This window comes from Puccinia triticina, chromosome 5A (assembly GCF_026914185.1).
Source record: "Puccinia triticina chromosome 5A, complete sequence".
NCBI lineage: Eukaryota > Fungi > Basidiomycota > Pucciniomycetes > Pucciniales > Pucciniaceae > Puccinia > Puccinia triticina.
The window spans coordinates 3,435,328-3,455,939 of NC_070562.1; the positions used below are offsets into that span (position 1 = coordinate 3,435,328).

The 20,612-nt window shown below is 47.4% G+C and overlaps 4 protein-coding genes across 4 annotated transcripts; 3 read left to right on the forward strand and 1 right to left on the reverse strand.

The window, feature by feature from the left end:
* Positions 1-82: 82 nt before the first annotated feature.
* PtA15_5A427 (uncharacterized protein) lies at positions 83-3,424 on the forward strand (the record flags this gene model as incomplete). The annotated part of the gene is made up of 8 exons (XM_053169187.1): positions 83-348; positions 427-609; positions 690-1,008; positions 1,112-1,531; positions 1,606-2,454; positions 2,527-2,688; positions 2,769-3,218; positions 3,299-3,424. The coding sequence occupies 8 exons, from the start codon at positions 83-85 to the stop codon at positions 3,422-3,424; spliced, it is 2,775 nt and encodes a 924-aa protein (XP_053020409.1).
* An 854-nt stretch (positions 3,425-4,278) lies between these two features.
* On the forward strand, positions 4,279-7,639 carry PtA15_5A428 (uncharacterized protein; the record flags this gene model as incomplete). The annotated part of the gene is made up of 2 exons (XM_053169188.1): positions 4,279-4,867; positions 4,953-7,639. The coding sequence occupies 2 exons, from the start codon at positions 4,279-4,281 to the stop codon at positions 7,637-7,639; spliced, it is 3,276 nt and encodes a 1,091-aa protein (XP_053020410.1).
* A 649-nt stretch (positions 7,640-8,288) lies between these two features.
* Positions 8,289-11,309, reverse strand: PtA15_5A429 (uncharacterized protein; the record flags this gene model as incomplete). The annotated part of the gene is made up of 12 exons (XM_053169189.1): positions 8,289-8,352; positions 8,472-8,946; positions 9,026-9,070; positions 9,145-9,474; positions 9,559-9,708; positions 9,779-9,912; positions 9,985-10,263; positions 10,355-10,495; positions 10,557-10,623; positions 10,695-10,899; positions 10,967-11,002; positions 11,070-11,309. 12 exons carry the CDS (start codon positions 11,307-11,309, stop codon positions 8,289-8,291), a joined length of 2,166 nt encoding a protein of 721 aa, XP_053020411.1.
* A 6,805-nt stretch (positions 11,310-18,114) lies between these two features.
* Positions 18,115-18,445, forward strand: PtA15_5A430 (uncharacterized protein; the record flags this gene model as incomplete). The annotated part of the gene is made up of 2 exons (XM_053169191.1): positions 18,115-18,127; positions 18,192-18,445. 2 exons carry the CDS (start codon positions 18,115-18,117, stop codon positions 18,443-18,445), a joined length of 267 nt encoding a protein of 88 aa, XP_053020412.1.
* Between the last annotated feature and the right edge of the window lie 2,167 nt (positions 18,446-20,612).

A 20,612-nucleotide genomic window follows, 5' to 3' on the forward strand; every position in this document is an offset into this window, starting at 1 on the left:
CAACTCCATCCACCACACACATCTTTCTTTCCAAAATCACAGAAAAGACCACCCTTTCATCTCTCGTCCTTCACTCACCAAAATGTCCGGACTCAGCTCATCCAACCCTGTTCCCTCTGAGCTCAGCATCAGCGGCGATACGGAAATGGGGAACAGTGGCCAAGGTTCTCATCGACGCGTTAACGGTGCTACACCCACTGCCAGTGGCGAAGCCGAGGAAGAAGGCGATCGACAAGCCGCACCATCCAGGCGTAGACCGAGAGCTCCGAGGAACTTGGAAGAAATCCCTCGGGTTAATGACGACACCGGAGAACGGGTGAGGGAAAAATTTGAAGAATTCCTTGAGAAGTAAGACTTCCCCTCTTTCTCATATCCTTCAGGCCGATCACATCTACTCATCCTTTGTCCGCTGTCATTTTCAACCAGCTTCGTTGATCAAACAGATGGAAATGATATATCATCACCTTCACCCTCAGGTCCTCGACGATTATACGTCGAGCTAATCAAAGCCTTGAAAGAATTCGAACTCACAACGCTATATCTTAATTTCTCGCATCTACTCTCCACGGAAACAGTCCTCGCCAAAGCCATCTCAGAGCAGTATTACCGGTACGCGTCTTCATGTGATCACAATCATCTCATCGGCGGCTGACACAAGATTTCGGACTTTTATTAAAAATGGTTGACAGATTTTTACCTTACCTCAAGCAAGCTCTACAGTCTCTCGTCAAGAAATATATCCCTTCCTACCAGCACATCAACACCCACACCAACTCAACAGTCTCTTCTGGCTTGATTAGTCGCCAATTCAATCTTGCAATCTACAACCTACCCCACATCATGGGCATCAGAGACCTCAGGACAGAAAAAATCGGCAAACTCATCTCAGTCGGTGGCACAGTTACCAGGACTAGTGAAGTAAGACCCGAGTTAATCTTTGGCACCTTTATTTGCGAGGAATGTAAAAACATTGTGAGAGATGTTGAGCAACAGTTCAAATATACTGAGGTAGGTAAGTTCTTCTTTACGATATCATCCTTCTCTCCATTATCTTGCAGCTCACGACATATGCAATTTTCGATAATGTTCTTGTAAATGCCCGCTTACTTAGCCAAACACCTGCCCTCACCCCACCTGTAACAACCGTACCGAATGGAAATTATCGATCGAGCAATCCACTTTTACCGATTGGCAACGTGTCAGGATTCAAGAAAACTCAAACGAAATTCCAACTGGTTCGATGCCTCGATCACTAGACGTGATCCTCCGAGCAGAAGTTGTTGAGAAAGCGAAGGCCGGAGACAAATGCATATTCACCGGCACGTTTATCGTGGTACCCGATGTAGCTCAGCTCGGATTACCTGGGGTCAATGCAGAGATGATCAAAACAACTGGCGGTGGCCGGCCCGGTGGGATGAGAGGCGTAGGTGCCGAAAGTATGGGTGTCAGCGGATTGAAAATGTTGGGGGCTAGGGACTTAACCTATAAGACTGCGTTCTTGGCCTGCATGGTTCAAGCTGCCGACTCCCGAGTAAGTTTCTGAGAGCCTCGCACTAACTATAATGATCGATGGCTTAGTCATTCTGGTCTAAATTCTTTTCACAGTCCAACGCCACCAATGTTAGGTGGGACCCGGACGTCGGTAATGATCAATTGGGCACTCGGAAAGATTTCTTGGATTCACTAAATGATCAAGAAGTCCAAGAACTCCGTGAAATGGTTCACTCCGACCGAATTTACAACCGACTGGTTCAATCTATTGCTCCCACAGTCTACGGACACGAAATCGTCAAAAAGGGCCTACTATTGCAGTTGATGGGTGGAGTTCATAAAACGACCCACGAGGGTATCAATCTACGAGGAGATATCAACTTATGCATTGTCGGCGATCCATCTACGTCCAAATCGCAATTCTTGAAATACATCTGCGGTTTTCTGCCCCGATCAGTTTATACAAGTGGGAAAGCGTCTTCAGCGGCTGGTCTGACGGCTGCAGTGGTTAAGGATGAAGAAACCGGGGAGTTCACGATCGAAGCGGGCGCTCTGATGTTAGCGGATAACGGGATCTGTGCAATTGATGAGTTCGACAAGATGGATCTTTCTGATCAAGTAGCTATCCACGAAGCGATGGAGCAGCAAACGATCTCCATCGCTAAAGCTGGAATCCAGGCTACCCTGAATGCTCGTACATCCATTCTGGCAGCTGCCAATCCGGTCGGTGGCCGATACAACAAAAAAATGTCTTTAAGAGCAAACGTGGCTATGAGCGGGCCAATCATGAGTCGATTTGACTTGTTTTTCGTGGTCTTGGACGAGTGTAACGAGGATGTCGACTTTGCCATCGCTAGCCATATCGTGAATGTTCACCGACTCCGAGAGGTAGCCATCAAGCCGGAGTTTTCAACTGATGCTTTGCAGAGGTACATCCGATATGGCCGCACTTTCAACCCAAAGGTAAGCAGTAGCATCAACAAGCAATCTACAATGGATCCATCAACTTATCACTCGTATTAATACAACTTATAGATGTCACCTGAAGCAGCCACCGTTCTGGTACAAAAGTACCGAGACTTGAGGCAAGACGATTCGGAAGGCTGGGGAAGAAATTCTTATCGGATCACAGTCCGACAATTGGAGAGTATGATTCGGCTTAGTGAAGCCATCGCTCGAGCTCATTGCATGGAAGAGGTACTTGATTATTTACCTATCCTCATTCACTAAATTCCCAACCTGCCGGATGCCCTGACATTGTCTTACTCGATATTCAGATTACACCTACGTATGTGCGCGAAGCATTCAACTTGCTGAAACAATCTATCATTCATGTCGAAAAGGACGACATTGGATTTGATGAAGAAGACGAAGCCGAAGCTGAAGCTGAAACCCTTCCAACAAATCCAACAGAAGCTCCGATGGACGTGGACACAACCGATGCCCCGACTACAGACACCGCAGGGCCTTCTTCTACGCCTACCCAAAAACCTAAACCGGCGCAAGTCAAGAAACCTCAGATCAAGATCACATACGAGAAATACATGGGCATTATGACCCTCGTGCTTGGTAAACTACAAACCGTTGAACGGGAGACCGGAAATGGGATGAAAAAAACAGAATTGGTTCAGTGGTATTTGGAAGAGATGGAACCGGATTTGAATTCAGTAGAGGAGCTCGAAATGGAGAAAGCTCTGATTGGTAAAGTCTTAATCAGGCTCGCCAAGGTCAGTTTTTTTCCATTCCTCGCAACGAAGGGGCTGATCGTCACTGACATTTTTTGGGGTTCTTTCTTCACGATATTAAGGAAAAATGTATCATGGAATTGCGAGGTGAAGGATTACAACAAGAGAGTGAAGAAGGGGAATCTTCGAGCAACGCGCGAGATCCGATCCTGCTGGTCCATCCCGAATGCAATATAGGAGACTCATGAAAAAAAAAACATCTCACTTTTCTTGTTCTTGAGCCAGTCGTCGTCTTTGGAGAGCCGATAGACATGTTTTATTTAGCGGTCTTGCAGACGCCTGCCTTTTGTTATGTTTCGTTTTTTTTTTTTTGTGACTGGCTTCTTTCTTTGGACTTCGCAGAGGGATCCTAGTTATGTATTTCGCCATCTGGAGGAGCAAACCATATGTGATTGCCATCCATTGCCTAGATTTTCTCCACGCTGTCCATAATGTAATGCGCACTTTGCCTGGGTCGGCATCTGAGTGGAAAGCGCATTGTAAGAACACATCCTCAGACCAATAAGATTCTGTTTGAAAACTCAAATTGTCGACTGTGTTTTTAAGCTTGGAACAGAGGTAAGCCATAAAACTTCTCATCCAATTGTTTGCCAACTTTATGCAAACCCAAGTGGCCTCAACAGGACGAGTCGCTTCTTGAAGTCATATGGGCGTGTCCATTTGAAACTCAAAACTACCCCTCTTGAAGGGCAAACATATGTACTTGAAACTTCCCCTGATGAAGTTGGAAAATCTCAATTTTTTACCTGCGATTGTGTGGCAAGTTAATACAGTCTGAGAACCAATTGGTGGACAGCATGAACTTTAACAGCAAGTTGTGGCTGGAAGTGGATGGGGAAAATCCATAATTGGAAAGTCTGCTGCCATTGGGATTTGCATGTGCTGCTCACTCCCTGGGTTGATGACTCTGAACGGGCTCTTGGTCGGGCCGACTTCTAGACGAGGCCCTGGGTGTCACTTGACGACGTCATCGCCTGCTCCCGGCAGCTGTTGACCCTGGGCCTGGTCAAGAGCAGATAGGAAACCACGACAACAACAAACGATGTACGGCCATCAGAACGAGAAACCACTCTACATCGGACTAGCACCCATCAAAGCATCCTCCCCTCCACCCCCGCAGCCCATCGGAACACCGCCGACAACCGACGAGGGCTTCGCCTACTCGACCTTGCTCCGAAGGGCCGAAGACGAAACCCTGCTCAGGTCTTCCCACCACCATCACCACCCCAGGTCGCGACTGCCCAGTCCAACCACCTCAACATTCCCCCAGAAAGCATATCCCATCAATGGATCCCACGAAGAATCCCAAACGGCTGGCTCTTCTTCCTTCTACGCCTCTGCCACCCCTTCCGCACACTACTCGGTCCAATCGATCGACCAGGTCGTCCAGCAGTTCAACACTCATCCTGTCAAAGGGCTCCCCTCCCAGTCCGTACCCGCAATCCGTGGAATTCATGGTCCAAACGAGTTTCAGGTCGACGCTAGGGAATCGGTCCTCAAGAAATTCCTTGCCCAGTTTTATGAGAGTCCATTGAATCTCCTGTTACTGGGATCTGCCGCCATCAGCTATGTCGTCGGTAACACCGATGACGCCATCAGTATCACTGCCGCTATCGTCATCGTCGTCACAGGTATGGAACCACAATTGATTCTGCTCTCCTTCCTTTGTTAGTATACTTATCACCCTGTGCCCATATGGGCGTCTTTTTTGCGTAGTTGGCTTCATTCAGGAACGACGATCTGAGAAATCTCTGGCTGCTCTCAACAAACTGGTTCCCCATTACTGTCATCTAACACGAGATGGTCAGCCACAAACCCTACTGGCCAACGTTCTCGTCCCAGGGGATTTGGTAACATTCTCTGTCGGGGATCGGATCCCGGCAGACCTGAGACTGATCAAAGCAAACCAACTTGAGATCGATGAAAGTTCGATGACAGGGGAGACCAAACCGATGAAGAAACAACTCGAACGGGTCCAGATCGAAGGCCGTCTACCCGACATCTCCGAACGAACCAATGTCGCTCTCATGGGCACATTGGTCAAGAGCGGTAACGGTGCTGGTATCGTCGTCGGAACCGGCTTGGAAACTGAGTTTGGCGTCGTATTTGGAATGATGCAAGAGGTCGAAGAACGAAAGACGCCCCTACAGTTATCGATGGACGAACTGGCCAAGAAGTTGAGTGCAATATCATTTGCAGTAATAGCTGTGATTTGCTTGATTGGGTTATGGCAGAAACGAAGTTGGCTTGAGATGTTCACAGTTGGGGGTCAGTTAGCCTTTTTTCTTCTGTCTCTTCATTCTGGTTCATTTCCACTTTGCGCTAACAGTTTTATCAGATGGCATCGCTCTTATCATGTCCAAACAGTCTCACTTGCCGTTGCCGCCATTCCTGAAGGATTGCCGATTGTGGTCACAGTCACCCTGGCCTTGGGCGTTTTAAGAATGTCAAAGCGTAAAGCGATCGTCAAAAAACTACATTCAGTCGAAACCCTGGGCTCAGTTTCAGTTATCTGCTCGGACAAAACTGGAACTCTCACCACTAATCAAATGACTGTAACTCAAATCTTCACGATAGATGACGGTCTGAAAACCGTCGAATCACTAGCTGAACCCAACATGCACATGCTCAAGATCTCAGATGTCATCCTCAAAACCCTTGAAATCGCCAACCTCTGTGTGAACGCTTATCGAAATCAAGATGGAGCAAATGTCGGCACAAGTACTGAGGTAGCCCTCTTGAACGTGCTAACGATTTTGGGTGTCGAAGATTGTCGACCGCAGTTCAATCGGAAGTCAGAGATCCCGTTCACATCTGAGGCCAAGTACTCATCAGTTGTTGGCTCATTCAAATCAACCGAATCGAGACCATCCAATCCACCCATTTCACCACGAAGTAGCCGGTCAAACCAGTCGCTGATCACCGATTGCGACACCCATTACCTGATTGGTGCCCCGGAAGTCGTTCTTTCTCGATGCAAATTTTATCTCAAATCGGACACAGTCACGACCAGCTTGGAGGAGGAGGGGATTCGAGCTAAGATCACTCAACAAGCTGAAAACATGGCCAAATCTGGCCTTCGAGTCCTGGCCATGGCCTACGGATTTGACTCAAACAACATGATCTTCACTGGATTACAAGGAATGACCGACCCGCCTCGAAAGGGAGTCTCAAATGCGATCGCTTCTCTGCAAAAAGGAGGTGTCCATGTCGTCATGATCACAGGTGATTCTGAGTTCACGGCCACAGCGATCTCCCGAGAACTGGGCATTCTGACCAATTCGGGTATCTCGAGCTGTCTGACTGGGCAAGAGATCGACCGACTGACTCCCCGTCAGCTCATCGACCGAGTCAAAGGTACTTCAGTCTTTGCCCGAGTGACGCCAAGGCACAAGATGTCGATCATCGAGGCCTTCCAGTCTACCGGATCTGTCGTCGCCATGACAGGCGATGGCGTCAATGATGCACCCGCTCTCAGGATGGCTGACATTGGTATCTCGATGGGCAAAGGCGCAACGGATGTAGCCAAGGAAGCTGCAGACTTGATCCTCGTCGACGACAACTTTTCCACCATCCTGCCCGCGATTGAGGAGGGCAAGACGATATTCTACAATATTCAAAACTTCCTAGCGTTCCAACTTTCGACAGCCGTTGCTGCATTAAGTTTGATCACCATCTCGACGATCTTGGGTCTACCTGCCCCATTGAATGCTATGCAAATTTTGTTCATCAACATCTTGATGGACGGGCCCCCTTCTCAATCGCTTGGAGTTGACCCAGTCAACAAAGAAGTGATGAAGCGCAAGCCGAGATCCAAAAACTCAGCCGTTCTGACGGTCCGTCTCCTCTACAGGATCGGATTCTCAGCGATCATGATCATCGGATGCACACTATTTATCTACCTATTTGATCTGAAGGGCGCAGAGGCTGGACAGAGAGATCAAACGGTGACATTCACTTCCTTCGTCTTCTTGGATCTCATCTCGGCCATCCAGAATCGAGGCCTGAATGTCGACCTCCTTCCGAGGAGGATCAAACAGCAGATCCGAGGGATTTTCCAGCACAAGCTCATGGCAGTCTTAACTCGGGCATCGCGGAAGATCTACCAACCCTTAAGCCGAACGGCATCCCATCATCATCATCTGACGACCCGCGACGACCGGGTGAAAACACACAACCCGATCCTCCTGATCACCGTCCTGATCTCCTTCTTAAGCCTCCTGACAATCATCTACCTCCACCCCTTGCAGAAAATCTTCCAGACTCAGGCCTTGGATCGCCGCGACCTCACCCTCCTCTTCGGGTTGGGCTCCGTCAGCTTCGCGGCTCATGAGGTCCGTCGACACATCGAACGCCTCATCGAGAAAAATGAACACGACACGACTCTTGATCTTAATTTTTAACCCCCTCCCCTTTTTTCCATTACTTCATTCATTATTATTATTTTTGTCCGTTTTTTTCTGCTGGGGTTTGCTTGCATCCCCTTCTCGTATGTATCTTTCATTTCTCTCTCACCCTTGTTGATTTTGTTTCTATATATTTAACATCTATAGAAAATCTGTGCTATTTATTAAGCATCTTTTGTCAAGTTGAGAAAAGAATTACTCACTTATTGATCGTTGTTAGCTTGGGAAGAGAAAAAAAAACATCGCTTGGGCGTCGTTGTCAATGTCATCTTTGTCAAGACTCTGAGAATATACTTATATGTTGAAGCTCGAGCAAAACCAAAAAAAAAAAAAAAACTTTCTTTGAGAAAAGCCTTGCTCTGATAGACTCTCTCGGACAAGGCTGTCTAAGCAGTCAGGCAGCCTACAAGCCAGCCATAAATCATCTATAAATGAGGCTATAAGTATCCGGTTTAAAATCTATGATCCCAGGAAATGCGCGGACTAGAGAGGACACACGGTAACTTAGATATCCCTCAAAAGCAAAACCTTGCAAGCAAGTGGCTCATGTTTCATACAAAAATATCGAAGATTTGGGTACGCATGTACTACAAGTGGATGAAATAAACATTTCCTATTTTGGAAGGTCGGGTGGGTGGCTTCTCGGCTAAGTTGGTTTAGTTTTCTGGTTAGCAACAATAAGACTTTTGTATGCGCTGACATCCCCGACGCTGTTGTAGTAAAGTGGAAGGAGAAATATTCAGCCAAAGAAGCTAACAGTTGATGACCAGTATTTGAAAGGGAAGGGAGATTGTGGCCAGAAGAAAGCGTTGCGAAAAAAGAGACGGACAATTTTTCAGCTTTTTGGGAGGCGACGACCCATAACTCCTTGCAGACGTTATGAATGAACCGACTGTCGTGAGAGACGACGATAACGCCACCGTTCCATTTGGAGAGGGCGTCCATGAGAGCGTCCAACCCCTCGATATCCAAATGATTGGTGGGCTCGTCGAGGACCAATATGTGAGGCTGCTGCAAGCTGAGCAGGGCGAAGGCCACTCGACTCTTCTGTCCCCCAGATAGGGTCGAGATCTGTTGCAGGCCCGTCAGACCGGTCAGGCCGAAACTCCCGAGATGTTGACGGTACTCTTGGTCGGACTTCCCCGGCATCCGGGCCGCTAAAAACGAGACCGGGGAGAGGTTGAGATCTAGCTGATCGACATGATGTTGCGAGAAATAACTGATCCGCAGCCGGCTGTTTCGGTGTTGTCGGCCTTCGATGGGTTGGAGATCTCCAATGAGCAACTTCAGCAGGGTCGATTTACCTGTTGAGATTATTTTGTTAGCACTCTTCAGCCAAAATTTGAACATGAATTGCAAAACAAATTGAAGCAATTTTTTTACCTGCACCGTTAGGACCAATCAATCCCATCCTGCTTTCCATGGTGACTGCAGACGGCAGGAATTGATGGGCCGGGTGGATCAGCTGGGTGTGCGACGTTGACAAATTCATGGAAACATACCATCGATATTCACATGTTTCAAGATTGGCTTGTCAGCAGAATAGCCAAACGAACAGTCCTCTAGTTGGAGAAGAGGGGGTGTCAGTTTATCGGTGGGTGCAAACTTGAAGTGGACGACATCGTCATCCTCGGGTGGCTCCAGCTCAGGTAACTTCTCCAAGATCTTAATTTTGCTCTGGGCTTGAGCTGCCCGATTAGCATTATATCGCCATCGATCGATAAAAGCTTGCAAGTGTTGTCGGTATTGGAGCTGGGATTCATACTCTCGACGCTGGTTCTTGGCTCGCTCGGACTTGGTTGCGTAGAACTGGGTGAAGTTTCCCTTGTAGTCTGTAGTTCACCATGGAGCAGTTTGGGCTAAATCAACCAATACAGAAAGTGCACGACCAAGGTGATGTGCGAAGCTTGGCTTACAGTCTAGTCGTTGCGAGTGTTGGTGAATGATGTCGGTAGCGATTTCGTCTAGGAAAGCACGATCGTGGGAAACCACCAGCAAAGATCCCGGCCAGGTTTGGAGATAATCTTCAAGCCAGGCAAGAGCGTTGAGATCCAAATTGTTCGAAGCTGTGAAATAAACGAAGGATTCAGCTTTTCACATACATCCACACAAATGATCTTTTGTCCGAAGACTCACGCTCATCAAGAAGTAGGAGATCGGGTCTACAAAACAGCGCTCTTGCCAGACTGAGTCTCATTCGCCATCCTCCAGAGAACGCCTTAGTCGGCCGAGCCTGGTCTTCGGTAGAGAATCCCAGTCCCGCTAGCAGCCTGTATCAGAAAAGTCTTTAGTCAGAAGTAGCCGGGCTTAAAATGAAGAGCCAGATGTCCATCACTACTGACTCTGCTGCTCGACTTGGACCTGTTTCGGCATCAATATCCACCAAGAGTTGATGGACCTCCCCGAGTCGGATGGTGGCAAGCTCTCGATCTCGAACTGCTGCTCGGGCTTCGGCAGTATCGGAGTTGCCGTGCGCATCCGGTGCGGATAATAAAGCATTCAGTTCGGCCTCCTCTGCTAACAGACGATCTCTCCATACATCGGCCTTCAACACCGAGTCAATCGCCCGAGTTTCATCCCCTACAACTTCTTGTTCGACGTATAAAATAGTGATGTGAGATCTGTGGATTTGGCAGAAACAAAATTAAATATAATGCAATGGGCCTTAGTCCATCGGGATGAGGTGAGGACAAGAAAGCGAGAGTTGCGTACGGTATAGCAACTTCTCTGAGGGCCATATTGCGGAGTAGGGTCGACTTCCCCACACCGTTTCGCCCAATGAGACCGTAACGCCTGCCATAAGCAAGGTCCAACTTGGCGCCAGAAAGGATTTTGTTGGATCCGAAATTCAGCCTAGTTAAAGAACCTAATCAATTCTAGTTTCCATTGGTGTAATGACCAAAACAAGACTAACTCAATGTTATCCACATGGATATCTTTGGTTTTTCCTTTGGCGAGCGCGGCAGCATTAAGAGGATTGACTGAAAACAAGCAACTGGATCAGCCTCGACGTAGGTCTCATATTTTGAGCCAAGAAAAAAAAGGTTGTCACCTTCCAAAAATAACTCTTCGTAGCTTTTCTGGGCTTCCCGGGCTTTAACCAGTCGACTCTCTTCGAATTCCACAAATTTATCTTTTTTCTTTTCCCGTTTAGCCTTCAATTTCGCTTCAGCTTTTGCTAGCTTGGTCACATCAACTCGTGAATCCCGGGCTTTGACTGTGCTTTCAATATCAATTGCTCCACCCATCAATCCTGTCTGTAATAATCGGAATTTTTAGGACACGCGCATCATCAATGCATTTTGGATTTCGCGGTTTGTTTACCTTCGACATCGCCGCCTGGGAGCGCATGTGAACAGCCTGAATGATGGAGCAGAAATCAGGCAAGTCCTCGGTTATGCCGCAGGGTAAGGTGTGGGGACGATACCTGATCCAAAGTTTTGGGTCCATCCTGATCACTCTTCTGAAGTTCACGCTTGTTTGCCAGCATCTGATCGAGTCGATTGCATACATCGTTTATTTGATTCTCCTTGATCCCTTCGCATTCCAACAGTGGTCTGACAAATGTTGCAACTGGGTCTTCGTCCTCGTCAAGGTATCCTTCCAGGTAGTCCAAGATCACTTCGTCCAACGACGGAATAAGTGAGGTTATCAACGCCGTGGCCATCCTGATCTGATTATGGGTGTATCGATAGACTTTGTGGCGGTGTTGTTGCCTGGGAGCAAAAGATGAAAGCGGCCCAATAGTCTCCGATTACCTGTGAAAGGCCAAGATCGGTGACATGCGACGCCAGACTAGAGCCAAACCAGATCTTTTATGGTGTTCAAATTCCATATGCAATTTTCTAAATTAAGGCACTCCAGAGTCAATTGTGTTACGTTTGAAGTGTTCAAAGACCAGCTTTCCAGCGTCTGTTTTTTCCAGACAGGGCGAGTCTGGGTTGGTTATTCATCCAGTTGAACAAATTTTTGTTTCTGATGCATACATAATGGAGGACTTCCCGTCGATCTGAAAATCCAGATCTGAGCCGCCAGATTTCAGATTTCGCAGGGAAATCTCGGTCCCCGAAGCTCCCCGAAGGGATCCAGAGTTCCAGATTCCAGATTCCCCTGCGAAATCTGGAATTCCAGATTTATTCAAAGTTGACGGGAAGTCCTCCAATACATATATTTTTTTCTAGGCTAGATCTTGCTCCATTCTAAGTCTTCAGCTTTGCCGTCTTCCACATACAAGGAAGCGCATCCTTACTACTTACCCTTCTGCCATGCTTAAAAATACAAGAGATTCAAAGGATCAATTAGCAGACTGGCCAATAGCTCTAAATCTGAATGTGACCACAGGCACAGATCAGCATCCAGACCTCTGCCAGTGTAATGAGGAGGACCATGTGTCATTTAATTACAGAAGGGCATCTTCTGGTGTGAATAATGTGCAGCATTAACTTTCTTATCACATTAGTCAAACACTTTTGAAAAAAAGCTGCTTTATCAACCTGTGGTTATTCTGAATTTTAGGGCCCCAAATCTAACACCTTTCATGACCTGCTGATAATTAAAACTCATGAGTGGAGACAGGGCAAAATTTGAGTCAAGTGTAATAAATTTTTCCATTTATCATGCATAACAGGGTGTCCAAACAGAGCCTTAGTGAGATAAAATGTAGCAAGCAAAATTTATTATTGCTCTTAGTTGAACTTGAGGTGATATCAGAAGTGATGAACAATAAGAAATGATGGAGTTCATATATGTATTCTCATTATTTGGCTTTGCAATGCTGCAGCAATGAACTTGGAATAGTCATGATCTTCATGAAAGTATAAACTCCACAATTCTGTGTTCTCTTCTTTGATCCAATAACCAAAGAGAAATAAAGAATCTTCTTGATATTTGTTGTGTTGTTTTGTTGAAATTGCTTTGCTGATGTAATTCTGGACCAGATTATGTTTGGGTTGAGGTATTTGATCTAGAATTGATCTTTTGACTTTTCCAATAACTGGAAGCTGGCAAGTGTCTCCTTCACCATAAAGATTTTTAGAAAACCAATTGAGAAATCTTGATTGATGTGCTTTGAAATCATCCAATTCTGGGATAAGATATGGAAATATTTTGCCTGGGTAAAATTCTAGGCTTGCCAAAAATGTCTTCAACCTTCTTTGAAAATCATGTTTAGTAAGAAATTTTCCTGATTCTGCATCTTTCAGCCTTAGAAAGTATGAATTTTCATTGAGTAAGTGTTTTGAAAACATCAGATATGAGCTATCCAATTTTTTATGATTATAAAACCCATCAGAATCCCATTTCTTTGTAGCCTTTTGGCATTTTTCTATGATTGAATTGTAATTATCCATTAATGTTGCGTGGGGAACTGCACTTAATTGATGGTTCATCCAAGCTAACAAACCTCCTGGGCTTCTACACCTACCTCCAAGCTTTTTCTTCTCCCCAACAGCAAAAAACTTCAAATTTCCAATCTCCATAACTTCTTCCCCAAGTGTCTTAGATTCTATTAAACTTGACACAACAGCCTGATTTTTTTGAATCTCCCCAGACCTAAATTTATACTGAGAGGTATTTGAATGTTGCGGTAATATGTGTGACATATTCAATATAGCACCATCTTCAGGCTTTGCTCCAAACTCCCTAGAACCATTCTTGAGCCATGTTGCAAAAATGTCTTGAGATATTTGTTCCAAAAGAAGTGGATCTTCAAGCAGTTTGAGAATCCCAGATTGTACTGAACCAAACTTCATCTCATCCAAAATTGGGAGTTTTGTCTTTCCCATCAGGGGCAGTTGATTTTTGGGATTGAAAACCTCTTCAAATAGCCAGTGAAGGAGACTCTGGTATTCATAATTCTGTTCAGAAACATGATCTGCACTGAAGCCTCTCAAGAAGTTGCTGTGGATGTGATGTAGATTCAAGTGTAAAAATCTAAAAATCTTGAAGAATGCCTCAGTGTCATAGGGTGGCTCTTTGGAATTGCAGGGCAATAAAAATGATGTTTCATGTACAGAAGCGGCAGGATCAACATTGCCAAGTTTGGCTACCAGGATATTTGCTTGCAAGCCATCAACCTTCTTTACTTGAATCTGTGAATGTGGTACTACTAAATCCCAATATTCCAGATATGTTTTGTGGATAGTAAAGAAAGATTTCTGTTCATGTTGGTAAAGAAGCTTCCCCAATGTAACTTCCTCCTTATTTGTATGTGAAGCAGCCACTGGTGATTTGGGTGGCTCAATATAAGATGAGCTTGATGGGTTACTCTTTGGAAAAGCTGGTTCCTGACTTCCTGGAAAGTCATTGGCTGGGTCATGATTGAAGTCATAATGCTCAAAATTCTGTAATTGTGCATTGAAGAGATCATCAGCAAGATTCTTGCCTTGTTCTTTTTCTTGGGTTTGGATATTTGTAGATTGATGATTGAATGGTTGTAGTTTTTGGATTTCTGGTTCCTCATATGTGCTACGAAGTGCATCCAGGTTGATATCATTTAGCAGAAATTGATCCAAGAAATCTGGTTCTACTCTAATGAATGGTTCAGCAAGTAATCCATTCCCCATGTGGCCAACGCGTGCTTGTGGGCCCGCTACATTTCCTCCATCAGACTGGCACTTTGTATCCAGTTGCTCGTGATTCAGAAGTTGGCCATTATCTTGTAAATATGGAGTGTCAGGATGGCAATCGTCTTTTTGCTTCTCCCCGGCTGCCAACCTTTCAAGGCGTGGCCGTTTGTATTTTTGGCTACGAGCCGCTGGATTTAAATTGCCATTGGTGTGACCTGATGCAGCCAAGTCAATATGATGGAGTCGGGACACTTGCATCCCGGGTAATTCTGATTCGTCTGTTGAGACGATCATCGTGTTTCTCTCACCCGTAGGAATTCCGAAGTGATCCAGTCCTTGCTCCAATGAGTTGACTTCCTTATTGACGTCAGACCGAGCCTTGTCTGTTGGTAGAGGGAGCGGAAACCCTCTGGTTAGATATTCACTTGTACGCCCGCCCAAGCCATACCCTGGGGATGTCGGTGCTAATGTTACCCGGGCGAATAATATAAGAAGAAGTAAACGGAAGTGCCTCATGTTGAGGGAAAATTGGTCTGAAGACGATGGATGACGAAAAGACAAGAAAGATTGAAATAGCTCATGTATGAAGAGTAAAGAGTATTTGTATATGAAATATGTACTGCGTCCGACACTTGTATGATTGATTTGACCATTGGCGACCGAACTAATAAACATGTCCCAACGAGAAGGTTGCGCTTCCTTGCAAGAAAAAGCGCCACTGATGTTTGTCAAGCTGAGGAAAAAGTAAAAGATTTGAAGCAACAAAAGTTTATTACTTCATTAGATTTGTATTTAAAATTTGTCTGTACTGTGAAAAGAGGAAATCTGAGCGGGAAGATTGTTTTGGGCAAGCACCTAAAAGCAGGGCAGATTGCACCCGGTACTGTGTCTGGTTAGACGTGGAAGGGATGAGTTGTACGCTTGCTTCGCCTTCGTCTGTCGTGAGATGTCCTATTGGCAATCCTACACTCTAGACGGCCGTATGCCCGGCGTCAGTCTCTTTTCTCATTTGGTCTGTTTTCTTGTCTTTTTCTACTCACAGGTGTAAGCCGAGTTACCGGAGTAATTTCGTCTTATCCTGTCTGTACGGGTCTTCTTGTTCTTGGTCTGTTTGTTTTAGGGATGATTTGTCAACATCAGTTGTCTGCTCTTTATGCTCTATGCTCTATGGTCTGTTTTATGTGCTTACTGGTAGCTAAGGCTTCCGACAATAGTCTTGAGAGCAGGTCTGTCTGTGTTTTGAGTCCGAGTCGTTCCGCGAGAGTTCTGCAAAGGAACACGATAAACTCAGCTTTAGAGTAAGTCTGCTTTTCTTTTTGTCTCGGGACGTACAAGGTTCTTGGCTGCGCTTGAGCTTGTCTGTGGTCTGTGACCATTAAGGTTCTGGCTGATTGGGCTTCTGCAATCGACAAAGCAATACTGAGGACTTCCCTTCGATTTTACACGGCCGTGTAAAGTCAGATTTGGCACTTGTAAAGCCGGATTTTTACACCCTGGTTTTACACGCACTTTTCAGCGGCTAGATCAAACCAGAACATCCCTCTCGATGGCCGGTACAGACCGGTCATCGAGAGTACACAACCCTCCCGATAGCTGGTCTGTACCGGCCATCCAGAGTACACAACCCTCTCGATGCCCGGTACAGACCGATCGTCGAGGGGACTCAACCCTCTCGATGCCCGGTACAGACCGGCTCTCGTACGCAACCTTGATGCCCGGTCTGTACCGGTCATCGAGAGGATTCAACCCTCTCGATACCCGGTCTATACCCTCGATACCCGGTCTATACCGGCCATCGAGAGGATTCAACCCTCTCGATACCCGGTCTATACCCTCGATACCCGGTCTATACCGGCCATCGAGAGGATTCAACCCTCTCGATGGCCGGTATAGACCGGCCATCGAGAGTACGCAACCCCCTAGATGCCCGGTTGAGACCGGCCATCGAGAGTACACAACCCTCTCGATCGCCGGTATAGACCGGTCATCGCGAGGACATAGCCCACTCGATGACCGGCCTGTACCTCGAGAGGACACATCCCTCTCGATGGCCGGTACAGACCGGCCATCGAGAGAGAGGGCACCACCCTCTGGCAGATCTGTGCCGGTCATCGAGAGGACACAACCCTCTCGATGTCCGGTACAGACCGGTCATCGAGGGGGTACATCTGTACCGGCCATCGGAAAGGCTTGAGTCCTCTCGATGACCGGCGTTGTGTCCTCTTGATGTCCTACCCACCGGTCATCGAGAGGCATGTGTCCTCTCGATGACTGGTAGAGGGGACACATCTGTACCGGGCATCGAGAGGACACTGTACCCTCTCAATGACCGGTCCGTACCGGGCATCGAGAGGGGTCTGTACTCTCGATGACCGGTCTGTACCGGCCATCAAGAGGGATGTGTCCTCTCGAGGGACAGGCCGGTCATCGAGTGATCGATGTCCGGTCTATACCGGCCATCGAGAGGGTTGTGTACTCTCGATGACCGGTCTCGACCGGGCATCTAGAGGGTTGCGTACCCTCGATGGCCGGTCTATACCGGGCATCGAGAGGGTTGAATCCTCTTGATGGCCGGTCTATACCGGGTATCTAGAGGGTTGTAAATCTGGCAGGTATTCTGGCATCTCAATCCTGCGGAAAAGCTTCTAAAGCTAAAAATTACAAGGTGAGTCAGATCTGGCTTTACAAGTGCCAGATCTGACTTTACACGGCCGTGTAAATCGAAGGGAAGTCCTCCAACTTTGCGTTAGCTTTGCCGTGGTTAGAGCATCCGCATCTGTGGCTAAGTTAGCCCGGATTAGGGCACTTACACCCGGGGAGTCCCTCCACGTGGGGCCCACCGCGGATCCACGTGGATCCCACGGTGAAGGGGTGCGCGAGGTCGGACCAGCGGCATTTGGTCCACACGCCCTCGTGGGCATCACCAAGCAGATCACACGGGGATTCCACGTTGGCTTTAGGCTTGACGTGGTCTCCCCGAGGACTCCTCGTGATACCGACGGGATGGTTGGGACCACACCTGGCCCATCACACCTTGAACGGTGGAATCCACGTGGGTAAACGGTGGATTCCACAGATGTAGCAGCGGTGCAAATCACGTGATGGCTGGCTCGCAGGTGGTGGGCATATACACGTCGGCACCAGCTATAAAAATTGGATTGTTTTGCGACAATCCATGGTTGTCTGGAGTGGTTCTAAATGCTTCGGGCTGAACGCTGCCACCCAACGGGCAGCAGATGCTGCATTACATTCATTCAAAAAAGAAAACCAACAATAGATCCTATTTTAGAACAGGAGGAGAGAGAATACAAATAGAGAGCTGAGAAAATAAGGTAATCATTGCCAAATCCCAACAATCATGTCCACTCCACAAGGAGAACGTCAGGGAGGGTGACACTCACTCAGTTGATACCGCAATGATGATCGCCATCACAAGTCCCGCAGAGAAGTCGGACGCGCTAACCTGTCTTTTCAAACTCCAAAAGGGGTCGGTGTACGGTATGCTAGCTCTTCAGGGGAAGTTAGTGAGTGTCTTTGTTACTAGTAGAGGACAAAGGAGCCCACAAATCACCGGGGGTAGGCATCAGGTGTTGGTCAATGTTTGTGAACGGAATCAGCATCATCATACTTTGTTTTGTGGGCGGACTGAGGAGCGATTTCTTTGTGGAATTGAGAGCGCCATACAGGCTCGCAAAACAGCAAAGAAAGCCGCACGAAAATTTGAGCTTTGATTGGAACAAAAAAGTTTGCGAGAAGAGGCCGATCGCCGAGCGGCTGCCGAGCTTTTGGGAAGAGCCAACTTGACTATGAGTCGAGTGCAAAAGACAACATCAAATAAGCCATTCCTGCCCGCACAAGTGTCTGTGTGACCAATCCTGCTCACCTGTTCAAGTTTTCAACCATCACATGTCACAACTCTGTTAGCTCTGTTGAGTTTGTTGACTGTGTAGCAGGCTCTGTTGAGTTGGTTGACTGTGTGCCAGGTGGAGAAGAGTTCCATGTCTCCCTCCGAGCCGTCGCCGCCTACGTGGATCTTAGCCAAGCCGCCCGACACGTGGGCGCTCGATCCTGCCTCCGAGCCACCAGCCTTGCCGAGAAAGCTATTGCTACCGTTGCTGATGCGGAGCCGATTGACGGCGAGATTCAGCGGGACCGTCAGGTCTTCGCTCTTGGGCTCGACAACGTTGATTGGCGACAGCGTTCAAGCAGGGTCCTCGTCCGGGCAAGCAAGGTTTGAACGGCCTTGGGCTCCCCGCTGGCCGTCACGACAGCTTCCTAGGTGAGCGGGAGGACAAAAGTCAAGGCAAGGACCAACGGCGGCAATGGTGCGATGAACTAAAGGGCCTGGTGACTCCTGAAAAATGACTCAAAAACATGGCAGGGGCTGGTTTCACAAAAGCTGGTGTACAGGGGGACTTACCTGGATATGTATGTAATGGTCTGTGGGCAGAATCAAGGTGTGGAACACCATGAGTTGATGAAGCGGTACCGGACATGATGCTGATAGTTTTTTCGAAGTTGGTGGTTACCCTGAGAGCCGTTGAGAGTCCTCAGAATTCACGGACCACAGAGGGTGTCACTGGAATAACCCTAACCAGTACACAATTTGTGCTACAAGCATGTCCATAAGCATAATAATCCAGTCCCAACGGATCCCTTGTCTGTTTCCCATCGGAATGACGAGGCAATTTGATCAAGCACTGTTATTGTCAGCTCCACAGCGACGAGGAAATCCCGTGGGTCACAATTCTGTGTTGTTGTCGGCCCCACCGGGATTCTATGACAAGGAGATCCCAGGAGGGTGGAGACGACTGGTTATCCCGTTGTCTCCACCAATTTTTGACGGTGTGGTGATACCGACGGGAGCACAGTGGAATCCACGTGGGTTTCACAAAGCCGGTGTCACCCGTCGCATCCACGAACCGCCTCGCCAGGAAGTACCCCCGGCGTGTAGTCCACCCCCGCATCCGCATTGGCTTGGGATCAACTTGACCTGGAGCTCCGTTTGGAGCTAGTGGGGTCTACATGTAGACCCCACTAACCCTGGATTAAACTCAAAATGCATATTCAACATGCTCATAAGCATGAGCTCTATGTGTTTAGGTGCCAAACACATAACATACTGGCACCTAAACACATAACCTCCGACAGCCTCAGACCCGCTAATCCCCACCCATGCAGTCGGCCAATGGGATTAGCTTATTCCAAGCATAATCCGAGCTAGTTAGTCCATACTAACTGTTGTGACTGGAATCACTGCCGTTCATTGCTCCTCCCTGCCCGCCTCTTGACTCCCCTATACTCCAAATGTGGAGTTTGTCCACCCCACACCACTACACTAACTTAGCCACCAATGCTGATGCTCTTAGGGCTTGGGTCTGGACTGCAAAAGGGAGCTGACTAGGGTTCCAATCCGGTGCCCCGGGTCCAGGTACCACCTTCCCAAGATCCGTACCCGGCGTATCCGGCTCTGACGCCGGGTACCCGCCGGGCATGGCTGAAAATAGCACTACTGAGGCTCTGACGTGTCATGGTGGGAATCTGGGCTTTCTGATCACTGCCACCACCCAGAAGTGGCCCTTAAACGCGCTGCAAAAGACCCAGAACCAATTGACATTGATTCAGACTTTGAAAACAAACAGTCAACGCGTCAGGATGGTGCTGAACCCAAAACTTCTAGCAAGAAAAGTTGGGTTTGGCAGTATTTCAAGACAACAAAAGTTGATGACAAGTCTTTCAACATTTGCCAGGTCAACAAGACTCCCGGAGGAAAAAATCTATGTCTCAAAAGGCTTGCTGTCAACCAACGGGGATCAACAAAAAGTATGATCAACCACTTGGACTACTGCCATAGGATAACAGAGGGCAAATCAGATACTGGCGCAATCACCAGATTCCTAACTAAAGGGAAATTGCCCAAGAAACTCAACCATGAATCCTTAACCACTACTTTTGCTTGCTTTTTCATCAACTGCAATATACCTTATGTTGTTGTTGAGGATGAAGAATTTTGCGAGCTCCTTTGACTCTGCAACCCACAAACAACCAATCTAATTTGTGCAGCCAACACCTTGGCTGGTTTCATTTGCGGTGCATTTTGACAGGGACAACAAGTCCTCCACAAACAGCTGTGTGGAATCCAGTCCCAACTAAGCCTAACCTGTGACACCTGGACTTTGCCTAGCAACCAATCAATACTAGGAGTGACGGCACACTGGATTGATAAGAAATTCTCTCTTAAATCTATAGTTCTAGCTGCTTGGATTGTTGAGGGAAGTCACGCTGGAATCAATCTAGGAAAACATTTAGTTGAGGTACTGGACTCTTTTGGAATTAGGGACAAGATATTCTGCATCATGGCCAACAATGGCACAATGGGCTCCTATGTCTCACTGCCAGCATAT